Consider the following 18,109-nt stretch of genomic DNA (forward strand, 5'->3'; position numbering starts at 1 on the left):
TTGAGCAGAAACTCTACAAGCCAGGAGGGAGTGGAACCAAATATTCAAACTATTGAAAGAGAGAAATTATGAGCCAAGAATAATATATCCAGCAGATATCCTTTAGATATGAAGGAGGAATAAAGACCTTTCCAGACATACAGAAGCTGAGGAAATTTTCTAACATATGACCTGCACTACAAGAAATACTAAAGGAGGCTATTCATCCACCATCAACAGGGACAATTTGTGACAACCAAAACATAAAAAGGGGGAGAGTAAAGGCCTGAACCGGAATATGGGAATGGAGAAAGTAAGCGTGCTGAAGAATAGGGACTACTCTAAATATCAAACTTTCTGTTATATAAACTTAAGGGTAATCACTCAAAAAAAATCCAGAACTCAAATATATACCATAATAAAAGAAGAAACAGAGGGAAACATCATAGAATACCACCACACAGAAATAATAGACAACAACAGAAAGGCAAAGTAACAATGGAGACACAGCCTTACCAAGAAAACTAAAGATAGAATGACAGGAAATCCTCACGTATCAATAATCACCCTAAATGTAAATGGACTGAACTCACCAATAAAAAGGCACAGAGTAGCAGATTGGATCAAAAAACTAAACCCAACCACATGCTGCCTCCAAGAGACACATGTCAGCTACAAGAACAAGCATAGACTCAAAGTGAAAGGGTGGAAATTGACACTCCAAGCAAATGGTATCCAGAGAAAATCAGGTGTACCATACTGATATCAGATGAAACAGACTTCAGGGTGAAAAAGGTAACAAGAGACAAAGATGGACATTTCATAATGGTGAAGGGGATTAGATAACAAGAAGACGTAACAGTCATTGATATTTATGCCCCCAATCAGGGAGCACCGAAATACACCAAGGAACTACTAACAGAACTAAAGGGAGAAATTGACCAAAACACAATTATACTAGGGGACTTAAATACATCATTGACAGCTATGGATACATCATCCAAACAGAAAATAAATAAGGCAACAGCAGCCCTAAATGTCACATTAGATGAAATGGACACAACTGACATATATAGAACACTTCATCCTAAAACATCAGACAATACATTTCTTTCTAGTGTACATGGAACATTCTCAAGGATAGACCACATATTGGGACATAAAATCAGCCTCAGCAAATTTAAGAAGATTGAAATCATACCAAGCATATTCTCTGATAATAAGGCTTAGAAATTGGTTATCAACTGCAAAAAGAAAGCAGGAAAAAACATAAACATATGGAGATTAAACAACATACTTTTAAAGAACGAAAGAACGACAGGGTCAAAGAAGAAATTAGAAAGATCAAAAGATACATAGAAACAAATGACAATGAAAATACATCCTACCAAAATTTTTGGGATGCAGCGAAAGCAGTTTTAAGAGGGAAATTTGTATCATTACAGGCCTATCTCAAAAAACGAGAAAATCCCAAATAAATAACCTCATGTTACACCTTAAAGAACTAGAAAAAGAAGAACAACTGAACCCAAGGTCAGCAGAAGAAAGGAAATTAGAAAAATCAGAGCAGAATTAAATGAAATAGAGAACAAAAAGACAATAGAAAAAATTAATGTGACAAAGAGCTGGCTCTTTGAAAAGATTAACAAAACTGACAAATCTTGGCTAGACTCACTAAGATAAAAAGAGAGAAGACACTAACAAAATCAGAAACGAAAAAGGGAAGTTATCACGGATGCCACAGAAATACAAAGGATGATCCAGAATACTATGAAGGACTATATGCCACGAAATTCAATAACCTAGAAGAAATGGACAAGTTCTTAGAAACATATAGCCTTCCTAGGATGAAACATGAAGAACTGGAAAATCTAAACAGACCGATCACCAGTAACGAAATTGAATCAGTCATCCAAAACCATCCCAAAAGCAAAATTCCTGGACCAGATGGCTTCACTAGTGAATTCTACCAAACTTCAAAGAGGATCTAATACCAATCCTGCACAAACTCTTCCAAAGAATTGAAGAAGAGACAGTACCCCCTACCTCATTTTATGAGGCCAACATTACCCTGATACCAAAACCTGTAAGGACAACACAAAAAAAGAAAACTACAGACCAATATCTCTGATAAATACAGATGCAAAAATCCTAAACAAAATTCTAGCAAATCAAATACAACAATGCATTAAAAAGATTATTCATCACGACCAAGTGGGGTTCATCCCCAGGGCACAAGGATGGTTCAACATCCACAAATCCCTCAATGTGATACATCACATAAACAAAATAAAGGAGAAAAATCATAATATTATACCAATAGATGCAGAAAAGCATTTGACAAGATACAACATCCATTTATGATTAAAATACTTAATAAAATAGGTATTGAAAGAAAATACCTTAACATAATAAAAGCTATATATGACAAACCCTCAGCTAATCTCATAATTAATGGTGAAAAACTGAAGCCTTTTTCTCTACTTTCAGGAACACGACAGGGCTGTCCCCTATCACCTCGGCTTTTCAACATAGTGTTGGAAGTCCTTGCCAGAGCAATCAGGCAAGAGAAAGAAATAAAAGGCATCCAAATTGGGAATGAAGAAGTTAAATTGTCACTCTTTGCAGATGACACAGTGCTATATATAGAAAACCCTAAAGACTCCACCAAAAAGCTATTAGAAACAATCAACGAAAACAGTAAAGTTGCCGGCTACAAAAATCAACGTACAAAAGTCCATTGCCTTCCTATATACTAACAATAAAATCTCAGAAAAAGAAATACAAAAAACAATTCCTTTTGCAATTGTAGCAAAAAGAATAAAATACCTAGGAATAAACTTAACCAAGGATGTGAAAGACCTATATGCTGAAAACTGTAAGACATTTTTAAAAGAAATTGAAGAAGACACAAAGAAATGGCAATACCTTCCATGCTCATGGATTGGAAGAATCAACATCATTAAAATGGCCATATTATCCAAGGCAATATACAGATTTAATGCAATCCCCGTCAAAATCTCAATGGCATTTTTTAAAGAAATTGAACAAAAAATCATCAGATTTGTTTGGAACCACAAAAGACCCCGAATAGCCAAAGCAATCTTAAGAAAAAAGAACAATAATGGAGGTATCACACTCCCTGACTTTAGCTTGAACTACAGGGCTACAATAATCAAAACAGCATGGTACTGGCAGAAAAACAGACTCATAGACCAATGGAATAGAATTGAGAACCCAGAAATAAAACCACATAAATATGGACAGATAATTTTTGACAAAGAAACAAAAAACATACAATGGAGAAAGGACAGCCTCTTTAATAAATGGTGCAGGGAGAACTGGAAAGCCACAACTTATGGACCTCGGCTTCAAAGAGAATTTTATGAATTTGACTCCAAAGGCAAGGGAAGTCCAAGCTAAAATAAATGAATGGGACTAAATGAAACTTAAAAGCTTCTGCACAGCAAAAGAAACCATCCACAAAATAAAGAGGCAACCAACTGAATGGGAGACGATTTTTGCAAACAGTGCCTCCAATAAGGGGCTAATATCCAAAATATACAAGGAACTCATACAACTCAACAAAACAAAACAAAAAACAACTCAATTGAAAAATGGGCAGATGACCTGAAGAGACATTTTTCCAAAGAGGATATACAAACGGCAAATAGACATATGAAAAAATGCTCAACATCACTAATCATCAGAGAAACGCAAATAAAAACCACAATGAGATATCACCTCACACCAGTTAGTATGGCTATCATCAACAAGACAAATAGTAACAAGTGTTGGAAAGGCTGTGGAGAAAAAGGAACCCTCATACACTGTTGGTGGGAATGCAGACTGGTGCAGCCGTTATGGAAGGCAGTGTGGAGGTTCCTCAAAAAATTACGAATAGAATTACTGTATGACCCAGCAATCCCTCTCCTGGGTATCTACCCCAAAAATCTGAAAACATTTATCCATAAAGACACGTGTGCTCCAATGTTCATTGCAGCTTTGTTTACGGTGGCCAAGACATGGAAACAACCAAAATGTCCTTCGATAGATGAATGGATAAAGAAGTTGTGGTATGTATACACAATGGAATACTATTCAGCGGTAAGAAAAGATGATATAGGAACATTTGTGACAACATGGATGGATCTTGAGAGTGTAATGCTGAGCGAAATAAGTCAGACAGAAAAAGCAGAGAACCATGTGATTTCACTGATATGTGGTATATAAACCAAAAACAGCAAAAGAAGAAGACAAATAAATGAGAAACAAAAACTCATAGACACAGACAATAGTTTAGTGATTACCAGAGGGTAAGGGGGGTGGGGGGTGGGAGATGAGGGTAAGGGGGATCAAATATATGGTGATGGAAGGAGAACTGACTCTGGGTGGCGAACACACAATGGGATTTACAGATGATGTAATACAGAATTGTACACCTGAAATCTATGTAATTTTACTAACAATTGTCACCGCAATAATTAAAAAAAAAAAAGTTATATGAGGATTTTCAACTGCATGGGGTAAGGGGGTTGTTGTCCCTAACCCCTGTGTTGTTCAAGTGTCAACTGTACACATACGAGTGCACGTGTGTTTGTGTGTGTGTGTGTGTGTGTATACCTATTAATAAAAAGTTTACTTTACTGTTACCTCTTTTTAAAAAGTATATTTTTAGAGGAGTTTTAGGTTCACAGCAAAACTGAGGGCAAGTTAGAGATTTACCTTATTCCCCCTGGACAGCCTCCCCACTATCAACATCCCTACCAGAGTGGTACATTTGTTACATACAATTAATGAAACTACATTGACACATCATTATCACCTGAAGCCCGTAATTTACATTAGGGGTCACTCTTGGGTTTGTTCATTCTATGGGTTTGGACAAATGTATAATGACATGCATCCACCATTATAGAATTATACAGCGGAGATTCACTGCCCTAAAAATCCTCTGTGCTCTGCCTATTCATCCTTCTGCCCCTATTCCAACATAGTATTTTTTGCTTCTTGCTTCTTCTAAGACCAAAACCTCAGCTCATACATTTTAATAGCTGGAGGCACCTGGTATCATCTGACTCAGGGTCTATTACCACCAGTGTAGACAGTCACCACCTATTGGAACCCTCTCAGGGACTGGGAACTTACTACCTTTGTAGGCAGCTTATTCTGCCATTCAATCTCTTTAGCAGTTGGGAAGTTTTTCCTTGTCTCAGGCTGGTACCTGCCTCCTTCTACCCATGGGCGCTAAGTCTGCCCTCTGCAGTTGAACAGGGTGAGTTGGAGCCTGCCAAGTGAATCTTTTAATAACTTGAAGGCAGCAGTCACATCCCTTCTTAGCCTTCTAAGAATATCAGTATTCCCATGCTTGCTGACAATATAAACCCTTTATCTTCTCTTGATCTGTAAGCAATTTTGCTAAATACAAAAATCTTAAAAAAAAAAAACACCAAAAATATGAAACCTTCGTCATTTATCCTTTAATTAAAACATCGAAGGAAAAAAGCCACTCTTGTGTTCTACATTTTCATTTATGAATGTAAAAATCAGACCTTTGTTAGGTTTAGAACATAAGAAAAGAACGGATGAGGAGACGGTGACACAGCTACCCAGTCATGTGATCCCAAAGACTGCTGAAGAATACATACTGATTTCAGACAAGTCCATTTTAGTGTTCCTTGCTTGAGATGGAATCTGGACAATTAGGGATAGGGGGCACAGATAATATCTAAGAAGGCAAGAAGGGGCCCAGTAGGCTCTGGATCCCTCTACCCACTGGCAGATCAAAGGTCACTACCATCATCAAATGTGTGGATAGCTTTAAACAACTGGACGCCCGAAACAGAACCACTTCAACAAAGCAGGAAACCTCCTTAATGTATCTTTAGAGAGTTTGGGGCTGTCTTTTCCCCTAGCCCCAATCACAAATGGCTTAGGAGTGGTTGTCCTAAATCTGTAAAGACCTCCTTTCCCCCTCCCCCAAGCAAAGCATGGCACATGTGAGAAAGCATTGTTTTAGCTGGGGTACACAGGAGGCTTATATGCGTATGTCTGAGTTGCACTGTGATCCTGAAGTCCAGACTGTGAGCAGACACTAGATGGCAGCTAAACTTTTGTTATTTCCAGGCTGTACAGTGAGGGGAAGGGTGCCTGTGAGTGGATATAAAAATATATCCCTTTGGCTGGGACTTCTTGAAGAACTACAACAAAAAATGTTAAGCCCAGGGGCCGGCCCAGTGGCTCAGGTGGTTAGAGCTCCATGCTCCTAACTCCGAAGGCTGCCGGTTCGATTCCCACATGGGCCAGTGAGCTCTCAACCACAAGGTTGCTGGTTCAATTCCTTGAGTCCCACAAGGGATGGTGGGCTCTGCCCCCTGCAACTAAGATTGAACACGGCACCTTGAGCTGAGCTGTCTCCCGGATGGCTCAGTTGTTGGTTGGAGCGCGGGCTCTCAACCACAAGGTTGCCAAATCAATTCCTCGACTCCCACAAGGGATGATGGGCAGCGCCCCCACAACTAAAATTGAACACGGCACCTTGAGCTGAGCTGCCGGATGGCTCAGTTGGTTGGAACCCGTCCTCTCAACTACAAGGATGCCGGTTTGACTCCCGCAAGGGATGGTGGGCTGTGCCCCCTGCAACTAGCAACGGCAACTGGACCTGGAGCTGAGCTGCGCCCTCCACAACTAAGACTGAAAGGACAACAACTTGAAGCTGAACAGCACCCTCCACAACTGAGACTGAAAGAACAACTTGACTTGGAAAAAAAAAAAAAGTCCTGGAAGTACACACTGTTCCCCAATAAAGTCCTGTTCCCCTTCCCCAATAAAATCTTAAAAAAAAAAAAAAAAAATGTTAAGCCCAGGAAATAAGTATGCCTATCTGCCCTTAAAACAGACAGAACACCAGGAGTAATTTACTATGAGAGATTTCTGGATAGTCAAGCCGATTGAGTCACCTTTCAAAAAGCACGGTGACCAGTAGACTAGAGCTGTTTCTGAAACTTCTGTGATCTGAGACACAAGGCATGAAACATATTTTTTATTGTGACCCAGTACACACACAAACACATACACACACACACACACAACTGAAACAAAAGTTTCACAAAATAATTTGTCCCCTCATTCTGACATTTTTCCATTCTATTCCATTTTAAGGAAATGTTGGTCAGGACCCACCCAGCTGACTTCATAATGACCTGAAGTTTGTTCTGAAGACCAGAGCTTTTCAGCCAGCAACTTTAGGATATACTTTGCTCTTACGTGCTGAGGAATCTTAGCTAAGCCATTGTCCATGCATGGCCTCTCAGTGAGGCAACCATTGAGCAAAGAATCACGGGGCAGGGTTGATATGGGGGCCTGGAGTGAGGGGATGGGACAGAGTTGAGTCATAGAGTAACATGGATCTTAAGGGCCACCCTAGGGCTTGGCTTTTCTTCTGAGGGAGCCAGAAGTCCCTGGAGGCTTTGGAGCAGAGGATTTAATATGATTTAATTTACATTTTAATATGATGGTTCTGGCGGCTGAACTGAGAACTGCCGGTGAGGAGGCAAGAGCAGAAGTAGAAGCTTCAAATGCAGGGAGAGGACCAGGGAAGCAGCTGTGGAAGTACAAGAAGCAGTGCGAACTGGGAGGCGGTAAACCCCGCAATCACATGGACTCGAACCACCATCCAATGCTCCCAGAGGGAGTCCTATAAATAATGTGCTATAGAAGGTTCACATTACTTTTGTATAAGACTCAAACGACTGCTAGTTCAGGGCTGAGGTCAAGGCTTGGGCATGGTGGGAACTTGTATGAAGCTGTTAACTGAGAGCTGTTAATCCTGGTTGGGGAGGAGTAGTGGTGGTGGGGCGGAGTTCCCTGTACCTAAACTCAGTGCAAATTTAAATCTCTCTGATCTTTACCAGGCTGAGGAGATGGCCAAATTGTGGTTCCATGGAATTTAGTCAGGGCTGCTACTTCCTTTGGTGCCTGTGGCCATTCTTTTCTTGAATTACCAAGGTTAGAAGGCAAGTTAACTTTTGAGCTGCCTGAGGTACTTCTGCCTGGGGGTGAGGCTGGTCTGCTGACACAAACTCTCAGCTCCCCCACTTTGGAGCCTGCTCTTCAGAGACAGGGTAGAAATAAAGATGTTCATGTAGAGGCCAGAGTAAGGAGTTCCTTGGTGAGTGGAACAAGAATGTAAGCAGGGTTATTACAGAAATCAGGGCACGGAAGCTTAGGCTCAGCGTGTGTAAACTGGGTATACAAGCAGAGGAAGATTTCAGTTTGCCAACAAAACCTGCTATTGGATGCTGAGGATGCCAGTCAGCATGCATCGCACAAACACTGCCCCATAGCTGCACAAGATGGGACAGCTCCAGGCGTGGCCAGCCAGGAGATGACCCTCCAACAGTGGAAATGAGACATGTATAACGTGACACAACTATTATGCCATCACACAGGTAGCCAGGAAGTCTTCCGAAGCGAGTCCAGTTCTGATTAGGGTAAGCAGAAATGCCTTTTTGGAGGAAGTGACAGCTGAGCTGTGCTTACCAGATAAGAAAAACTTTCAACTGTGCTCCTGGAAATTACTGACTTCCCAAGAACCCCCTGGGCAGGGTGGGGAGGGTGAGAAGAGGTCAAAAGGGTCATGCGTGGGATACCCGTATAGTTCTGATCACTTGTTTTGATGTATCTATTATTAATAGGTTTGGGGGTAAGAGGTCATTTGAGGAAATGGATTCAGCTGCTAAAAATAGTGACTGCCAGGGGTTTGGGGCTGTCAGGGAGCTGTTTCTGAGCACAGGAGCAGGGAGAGGCAGGATAAAGAAGGAACAATCCTGATGGAGGAGGACGGGGTGAAGGGGAAGGTGCTAGGAAAAGAAAACCAGCTACAAAGCTACCCTAGCAGTGTGGGTGCTGAGGGCCTGAAACACAGATGTGTACCAACGGAGGGCAGGCGAGGGCAGGCCAGAAAGGCTATGAAACAAAGGTCAATGGGAAGATGGTGGCCAGGTAGTGCTGAGAAGGGTCAAGAGTTGGATGACACCTCCTATTCCCCTCCTCCTGGAAGGACCCCGTGCTACATGGCTGTGTTTATCCTTTAAAAAAAAAAAAAAAAAAAAGAGCCTGGAAGAAGAATAACAATTATAAGACATTGTGGAGGGGAGAAGAGGGTGGAATGGGAAGGCAACAGAGAACACCCAGAAGAAACAGAAGAGTATGAGGAAAACCAGGGCAGCTGCTGCGGGAGGAAGAGAACAATTGTGAGATGGCAGATACTGTGGGGAAGACAGGGGAGGGGAGGATGGAAAGAGGACCTGCTGGTTTGGAGCTGAGCTGGGAGAGAACAAGTTAGAGCAGCAGAGGTCCCAAACGCATTGTGATGGAAGTACTAGTTGGGTTGGGATGACATGAGGCCAGGAAACTCATGGGATGAAGGGCAGTTCTAACAGCGAGGCGGCGCCCAGGCACAGTCCATACTTACCCAACCCCTGAAAGAGCAACCCAGGAACTTTCAGGAAGGAGGAAAGCCATTCACTCACACTAAAGCCAAAGCTTGGTCCTTCCAGGGCCAAGTAATCAAACAGCTTTTCTTTATAAACCAGGCTAATTCAGGCACAGAAGCTCAATTATAACAAGGGTGGAGTGGGGAGAATGACGAAGATAGAGACAATGTAAAGAGCATACCAGGGGGACCTGTTCCTATCGGTTTGGCCCTCATACTCCCACAGAGCTCAAGTAATGGGATGTGACTTTCTAAAGAGAGGAGAAGCCTACTTCTTCACACTACTGCCTTCTCCCTGGTGGGTCCCCATTCCCTAGCTGGACAGAGTCCTATCTGTGCTGGGCACAGCACTTTTAAATATAAAAAAGGCTTAAAAGCTCAGATCTCTGGCACAACTGTAGGGGACCACATTGTTAAGTCTGTATTTAGTCACATCAGTGAGTAATTAATACAAACTTTTTGAGGGTATAACATTTACGGAAAAGAAAACTGCCCTCTTCGGGAGAAAAAGATGTAGAATTGTGGGAAAGACGCCTCAGGAGGTCCTGCTTGACCTACCCCCCTCACCACCACCCGCAAGTTCCCTAAAGGCAAAACTCGAATGTCACTAGATAGACCGCTCCTACTCTGTACTCCCACATCGCCACACCTTGCAAAAGCCTGAATTACTCCAAAATTAGTGAAAAAAGCTGTAAATCAGTTACTAGTGATTAAAGGAAATCAGACATTTAAAAGTTTGCTGTTTTGATAGGAGATGGAAAAAGACAAAATAAGGGCAACAAGGAGGTGGGGGAAGGATGGGGCAGAAGAGGGGAGGTGGTGGGTTCCCAGGGGCAAACACTCAGAGACGAGAGACCAGAGACTCAGGCCTCCTGCATCCCCTTCACCAACCGTGCACAGGCAGCCCTGATTCATGCAGCCAGGTGGACCTGCTGTATATGAATAATGGAGAGGAATCTGTTCTTTTTCATCATGGCCCACTCGTTCTCAAGATTCATTAATCTTGATATCACTAGATTGGGAGTTCTCAATTCTCAATAAAACACACTAAATTAGCCAAATGATTTCTCCTCTGCATTTCCCTTTATCACTTTTCAACAAGGCGCAACTTTATGTAGCAGCATTTTCTGCCACTCTGGCCTAGTTTATCTTCGCCACTTCTCCCTCCAAGGGATTATATTTTTTGACTGCTCTATTAGAAACAAACTTTACTGTAACACTACCTCTCTCTAATCCACATCTCCTTTTCCACAACAGGTAAACAGTTCTGTGGAGAACATATCCACTCCACAGTAGAGTAACACCTTGCCAGGGACTTTTAAATATGAAGAGAAATATGCAAGTGGAAGGAACAGGTAAGTGGTAAAGAGCTCAAATTCAGGAAAGATCACTGCCTCCTTGGAAAAGACAATAAGGAAAGACAAGAAAGTCCCCAGCTGCCTCCCTCTATGACTCCACAATTGTGCCTTCACACGGCCTTTGCTCAGTATAGTAGAAATCTTGCAGATGTGTAAATTCTTTCTCCTGCTAGATCACTAAACAGAAATCTAATCCATCTTATCACCCTTTAAGCTGAAATCATTTTAGGTAAGAAAATCAGTTTACATCACAGAACTTATGAGACACAAATGACAATGGCCCTTTGTCTTTAGGCAAAAGTGGACTTGCCTAAATCTAACTTGAGTGATCCCTCAAAATCTGGAATGGGAGCTGGACACACACACACACACACACACACACACACACACACAGAGAGAGAGAGAGAGAGAGAGAGAGAGAGAGAAATGTTTGAAGGGAATGACACTGCAATGTTAATAACAATTATTTCTAAATGATTCTTTTTGGATGATCTTTAGTTTCTTCTTGAACTGTTTATCAATGTACATGTATCACTTTTTAATTGGAAAAAAATGTTATTCCATTTAAAACTCTGTTGAAAGTAGTAATTTATTCCCTACTACAAGTTTTCATCAAATTTTCTATACACCGTCACATTCGATTTAGAACCTAGATTAGATCTTGAATCTAAACTATGGAAGGTGCTGAACTTCGTGTAAGGATTTGTAGTCGTCTCTGGAACTTTGGCTGCTAAATGGCATGGTGAACTGTTGATAGTGTTTAAGCAGAACCACTTACCTGACATACTGAAGACTGTCTCATATTCCACATGAGGGGATATAAATCAGATAACCTATGGTTTCTTTCATCACTTAATAGTAAATTCAGATACAACATTTGTATCTGTAACAAGACAATAAATTGTGACCATGTGGCTATGTATCAGTTCTCTTTGGAACAAAAAAAATTATACCTTGGTATACAGCAAGCAGCTGTTTTGCAGGGTCTTTCTGATGTGAAAGTAACATGAAGTGCGGGTAAGCCCATCACAAGATGATATCCCAAACTAATTCAGAGGAAATTTGAACATTCCATTTTGTATCTAATTTTTATTTCATATAACAGGGTCTGCTATTTAAAAAAAATTTTTTTTCTGTACTCTCTATAATTTGTCAATTAACTATTCTAAACTTAAATAGACTTAAATCAGAAAAGGTGATGTTAAAAAAGAAAGACATATCAAAACACCAGCAAGCCTTCATAGGACAATTATACTGAAAGGCACTTAATACAGGGTCAAGAAATAACCAAAGAAATTTAGAGGCTTAAGTGTTTCTTAAACTCCACAATAATAGATTACTCACCCAAATACCCAGCACTGTGTTCCCACACGTTTGCATTGTGTGTCGGTGAGGTAAGCATAGTATTGTCTGAAAGGACAAAGGTGGAATTCACTGAGAGCTTCTGTAAGACCAATAAATCAATACAGAATTCAATTACTGTCACAGAGTGAGTATAAAAAATGTCCTGCCTTCTTTCACATACTCGAACTGCCTGGTCTAGTGCTAGTCAAGGGACTAAGAAGCTGGTGCCTGCTGAAACATTCCTGTGACAAGTTAGGCGTTCAGGCTGGATTGTAGAGAGAGGAGCATGGTTTAAAGAGCCAGATTATTAGCAAAGGTGGTCTTGAAATAGGGACAGACTCCCAAAGCCTCGTGCCAATGTAACCCCAAGTTGGTACTTCAGTCTCCCTCTCTAGAGGTGAATTCGAGGGTCATCTGCACTGTCATTAATTGTCTCCTCTGACTCTCTCTCCAGGACAAAGGTTGCTGATTGTAAGCAGGCAAGCAAGATATAGTTTTGGCTCTCAGAACTGGAAGGGGACCCCGTCGGAACCTCACTGTTAATGAATGCCAATGACTTTGAATGTTACTGACAAGATAGGAAAAAAGAGGCAATGACATTGAGTTGAAAGGCTTAGAAGAGCACCCACCCAAAAGGAATATGAGTCACAAATGCAATTTAAAATTGTCCAGTAGCCACGTTAAAAAAGTAGAAAGAAACAGATAAAATTCATTTTCATAATATGTTATTTATCCCAATATATTAAAAACATTATAAAGAAGCATTTTATATTGTTTTTGTATTAAGTCTTTTAAATCTGGTGTATATTTTATCTTATAGCACATTTCAATGTGGATTAACCACATTTCCAGTGCTCACAGCCACGTGGTGAGTGGCAGCCATATAGGATAGCACAGGCTTAAAGTCTCATGATTACCCCAAAACTCAACCCATCCCTTCAGAAGTAGCATCTAAACCAGGAGCTCATCGTCTTTTTGGGGTCACAGAATCCTTTGATGATTTGATGAAAGCTATGATAAAGGAATATAAAACACACACACAAAACTTTGCATTAATTTTCAAGAGATTCAGATACCTAAAGCTCATCCATGAATGGTCGCCTCCTCACCTCAAAGACACCAGTGAAGAATTCTATCTATAAAGAATTCAGGTTTTCCTCTAACTTCACATTTTCATTACCTACTTTGCTTTTACCAATTCAGCTACTTTACCCTCTAATGTTTCCATCCCCTTATGCTGTACTTTATATATTATCAGATTAAAAGAATGTTCGCGGATATATTTTTTCAAAGCAGATTCGTGTGAAGTCTAACCAAAAAGAAAGAAAAGGGAGACGTGCTGTGAATGATTTATCCTGAAGCCTATGAGCTTTTTCTCCTTTAGGGCCTGCTGTTTGCTAACTGGAATGGATGTGATAAAACTGATTAGAGCATTTCCATTTTCCCAAGAAGCTTGTTAAAGCATCTCCTTACATAGGAACTGCCTCAAGTGGTGTAAGAATACAGAAAGTAGCTAATTTTTTTTACACAAAAAAGAATCGTGTGGAAATCCATAGTATTTGGCAAAAATTTTGAAGAGCTCTCAAAAGTCAAAACTTTGGATTTTCAGTCTCTGGTTGTTTTGAAATGTTTAACAACATTGAAATTTCGTGATAAATCGGATGTGATTTGTTACTGTTTTATAAGAGATTTCTTTCCCCACTTATTGACTTACTGGTTACTCCTAATTTTACGAAGAAACTGAATGTTCCTGAAAATAACTCCAAAGAAAAACAGCATTTATAAGATAACTACTTCAAGGGCTGCTGGCTTACCAACTGTTACTTTCCTGTTTGGTTCAAAATACACACAAAAAGAAGAAATGGAATTTTGGACCTAACTCCACAAGACCCACTGTGTCTTCTTTGGTTTGCTCAATCCAGTATTTGGGGTTATATATAAAGACATTATCTATCTAATCTATCTATCTATCTATCTATCTATCTATCTATCTATCTATCTATCTATCATCTATCTATCTATCTATCTATCTATCTATCTATCTATCTATCTATCTATCTATCTACCTACCTATCCATCCATCCCTAAATCTTATATTACAAATATAATTGTAATAATGGATGAGAACAAGAGGTGCTGGATGGGGATAAGGGGTATGTTTGACCAAGGAAAATACTATTCTCCTTGGCAAGTGAGGCCTCTACTTGTGTAGTCTACAAGCACATTAAAAATGATAAATTAAGTTACCCTAGAGCTTCTGAAAGCTAATCATTTTAACTGCTTAGTTTGTATTTGTATCAGCTATGCAGAGATCTTTGGTGCTTCTACTGATCAATGCCAGTTCTAAATAGAAAAAAAAAAAAGACAATGTTTTGCTTTGAAGTTCACTGGGATCAGTCAATGTGAAGGGACAATCTGGAGTGGATAATGCCTCATCTCTATGACACTACAAAAATCCAGGGGAATAATAGCATGAAAATTCAAGCTTATTTCAGTTGTCTTGGTGGACTACAGGAAGGACATTTTTTAAAGGAAATTGATTTAATTGGCTCTAAAAAAGGTAACAAAGTCTCATTCTAAAAATAATATCATTTATGACTTCCGATCCACCATAAAAACATTTGTAGTTTTTAATGCTCTCATTAAAAAAAAACTTCAGCATCATTGCTACTCATTTATTTTTTAATAGGATGTTACAGGGGGAAAAAAGAAGAGCAGCGAAGATTGTAAAGGGGTTTGAAAATAATGGTGTGGTGTTGATTGTTCACTTCATGTTACTGAGTGAGGTCTCAGAGCTAAACATTTTCTTCATATTATGGATATATAATTCTTTAGAATGATATTTTCATGGAAAATCTGCTAGTGTGTGTGACTTCCCTTATGCTAAACAGGAGAATACAAAGCAGGCTAACATGCTCAAATGATAGACAAACTTATATAGAATTACCTCACTGTGGGAGCCGTGATGCCACCAATAAAGAGAATTCTACACCAACTTAATGGATGACTGGCTTGGAACACAAAGATATGTTTCAGGAAGAAGGTATTCAACTCAGTCAGCTGAAAAAGAAGGAGGCATTAGTCATAAACATATATTCCCTTAAATGGATATTCCACAACTAAAAATAATGGGTATGTCCAAGGCATTTTTAGAAAATACACTGGATCTTCCAAGGTCTGCTATTTAAACTTGGTAAAAGCCGGTACAATATGGGCACCAAATAATCAGGGGTCCAGGAGGAGGTACGGGGGTGGTGGGAAAGGCACCAGGTGGTTTGCATAATTGTCACTTGGGTCATGTGTGTGATCTGCTGGGATAGTTGGGAAAGACGTGCTATAAAAACTGCAGAAATCATGAAAATAAGTACTCGTATGTACCATGGAAAACTTATGCGGCCTTACAGAAATCAGGCCAGGTCTAAAAGAATTGCAACTATAGGAAAGTAAATCTTTAATAACCAAAAGAAGCTTGAGGGATGACTGTGGACTAGTTTAGCACAAGCCTGGATGCCTGGGACCCAGCAGATCCCCAACCAAAGGCAGCTCATAGAAGTGGGTATGAAGGGCTGGTCCAAGTGGCACCTCGGGGTAGTGGGTGTCTCCCTTGAGCTTAGCATCCAAGTACAGCTCACAGAAGAGTCCTTAGCAGCACAAAAGAGACTTCAGCAGGGACAAGCTCAATGCCCAGAGCCTGGAGCCTACATTGCCCCTCCAGATTAAGCAACAGGCAGAGACTAGGAAAGGTTACTACTTTAAGAATATATCATATGGACCAGTAGGTTCATTTTAGTGACATATAACATGTGTCTTTTCCCATAGAACTGACTTCAAGGATATAGAATAAAAAGTGGTCCACTAATTAACACCACACATGGAAAGCTGATTCATAGCACAATGCTCACACTCAGGGAAGGTGTACCCTGTGGAATGCTTCCATTCTAGGAGCACACTGCTATCTTTCCTGAACAAATCCAAAATCCTCTTCAGTTCTTGTAGCAGAAGAAAACCTATACCTTCTCTGACATTGCCCTGATAAAACTTAATCTCAGTCCATTTACACTCCCATTTTTATACATACTGACTTCCCCAAACCATGGTGACTAATTACTTACATACAGTTCTATATCCAAAAACTCCATTTCTTGAGATGGGCATTATTATTCGCCATGTGTGGACAAGGATTGTCTTTTTTGAAAGTGACACATACTGATTTTTTTCCTTATGTTGGGAGTATTTTGTGCATATGTGTTCAAATTATAATTTCTGGCGATTCTGAAAGACTCATCAGGTGAAAAAGCTGGCTTCCCTCAGCTAGTCTTCCAAAGTTGTGGAACAATTAGCCTGGGCAAGGAGGATCAATTAAAAAGGATTGTCTCTGGAAAACAGAGATGTTTGATAATCCTTTTCCAAGACCCTTTGCTATCTGAAGTACCTCAATCATGTAATGGTCTGCTTATGACAAGAGCTTCTCTCCACTGCAGACACCACTCTGCAGGACCCATGTCCTCCGGGGCACCAATTCCCACAGGTAGCAGAGGCCTTCTTTATTTAGTTCTTTACAAATTACCCAAAGTGAAACAGCTGAGGCACAATTTTAAAAATAAAACATTGAATTTGTAACATAAAAATAGCCTTGCATTTATTTGTTCCTTTGGTCATGAAAATGATCATTCTAAAAAGCAATCCAATGCCCAACTCACTGGGTAACGGATGCTGACATGAGCTTTTTCAGGCTATTTTAATCTATTTCTTATTTGTAATTCAAAGATCCATATTTTAAAATGCCTTCATGATGAAGCAAGACCTTAGGCGTAATAACATCACTCTGCTTAATTATCCCGTAGGTTAGCTACAGAACATTAGATCTCCTGAAGCATCTAGCTGGTAAACAATGTGAACTAGCATTACCTCTAAATTTCTGGGTGGTTTTTAGTCTTTTCCTAGTTCTGGACATCTAAAAAATTACCTGCCAGATGATCATGAAAAGGTATATTCCAGCCACTCTCTGAAATGAAGATTTGGGGTCAAACCATCGAACGTAGGTCCAGCTAGCAGGAGTAAACTGGAGCACAGCTCTTTTGATTTTCCCGGTGGTGGTGTGGATGTCCCTGTAAGAAGAGAACAGCTGCAGTGAAAATCCAAAGAGATAAGGAAGGGGAAAATATATGTATACAAAAAAGAAACAAAATGAAACAAAACCTGTTCATTGACTATTTTACAACCAATCCTCCGAACAAAAAGATTCCTTTCTATCAGAACCATCTCTCCAACAAAAAGATTCCTTTCTATCAGAACCATCTCTCCAACAATGGTCTCTATTCACAGGTGAAGCACTGAAAGCAGCCCACTCGTTGGGGAATTTCAGGGATGACAGGCACAGCACAGACGTCAGGTCACTGCAGAGCCAGGAGAGGCCTTAATTTGCAAACTGGTGACAAAAGAAGCTGAGAGGCATTACAGACAACCATCTGGAACCAGGCCAGGAAAAAGAAGGGTGCCAGTGAGGATCCGATTCCCATTCACTGTTCGCCTCCCAGGTCAGAGCATTTTAGTAAAACAGAGAACACACACTCTTGAGGTCTCTCTCCCACATCATTTCTTCACCCCGTATCTTCCTCAGAAGAGTGAGTAGCTTGGATTGAAGAACAGTGATTTTTAACCTTTCTCAGTTTTAATCCTAGAAATGACTCAATTAAAAAATCTCATACTCTCATGATAGACATAAACAGCCCACAAATTGCAAGGGAGAATATTTAGGCTCAGAGAGAACAACTGGCTGGTGCAGGCTCACCTTGCAAGCCTCAGAGCTAGGTGTGCATTCCAGCCCTGTCACTAGTCCAGGAGAGCCGAAATCCAAGGTAAAAATAGCATTTAATAACCGTAAAGACTCTTTAATTCAACAAAGACTTATATCAAGGAACTTTATGTCTCA

General features: G+C 40.3%; 1 protein-coding gene and 1 long non-coding RNA gene across 3 annotated transcripts in view; one reads left to right on the plus strand and one right to left on the minus strand.

Moving 5' to 3' along the window:
- The window catches only part of PTDSS1 (phosphatidylserine synthase 1), a 70,481-nt gene that overhangs the window by 14,094 nt on the left and 38,278 nt on the right, over nucleotides 1–18,109 (minus strand). For both annotated transcript variants that reach the window (XM_019718401.2, XM_019718402.2), the window contains exons 7-9: nucleotides 17,144–17,285; nucleotides 15,125–15,237; nucleotides 12,178–12,243 (exon numbers count right to left, since the gene is read on the minus strand). In XM_019718401.2, the coding sequence (XP_019573960.1) occupies nucleotides 12,178–12,243; nucleotides 15,125–15,237; nucleotides 17,144–17,285 (321 nt within the window). The remainder of the gene's footprint in view (nucleotides 1–12,177; nucleotides 12,244–15,124; nucleotides 15,238–17,143; nucleotides 17,286–18,109) is intronic.
- On the plus strand, nucleotides 8,361–12,767 carry LOC141567916 (uncharacterized). Its single transcript, XR_012490890.2, has 3 exons — nucleotides 8,361–8,471; nucleotides 10,733–10,830; nucleotides 12,632–12,767. It is a non-coding gene; the product is annotated as an uncharacterized LOC141567916 (long non-coding RNA).

This window comes from Rhinolophus sinicus, chromosome 6 (genome assembly GCF_057876585.1).
Source record: "Rhinolophus sinicus isolate RSI-liver-muscle chromosome 6, RSI-T2T, whole genome shotgun sequence".
NCBI lineage: Eukaryota > Metazoa > Chordata > Mammalia > Chiroptera > Rhinolophidae > Rhinolophus > Rhinolophus sinicus.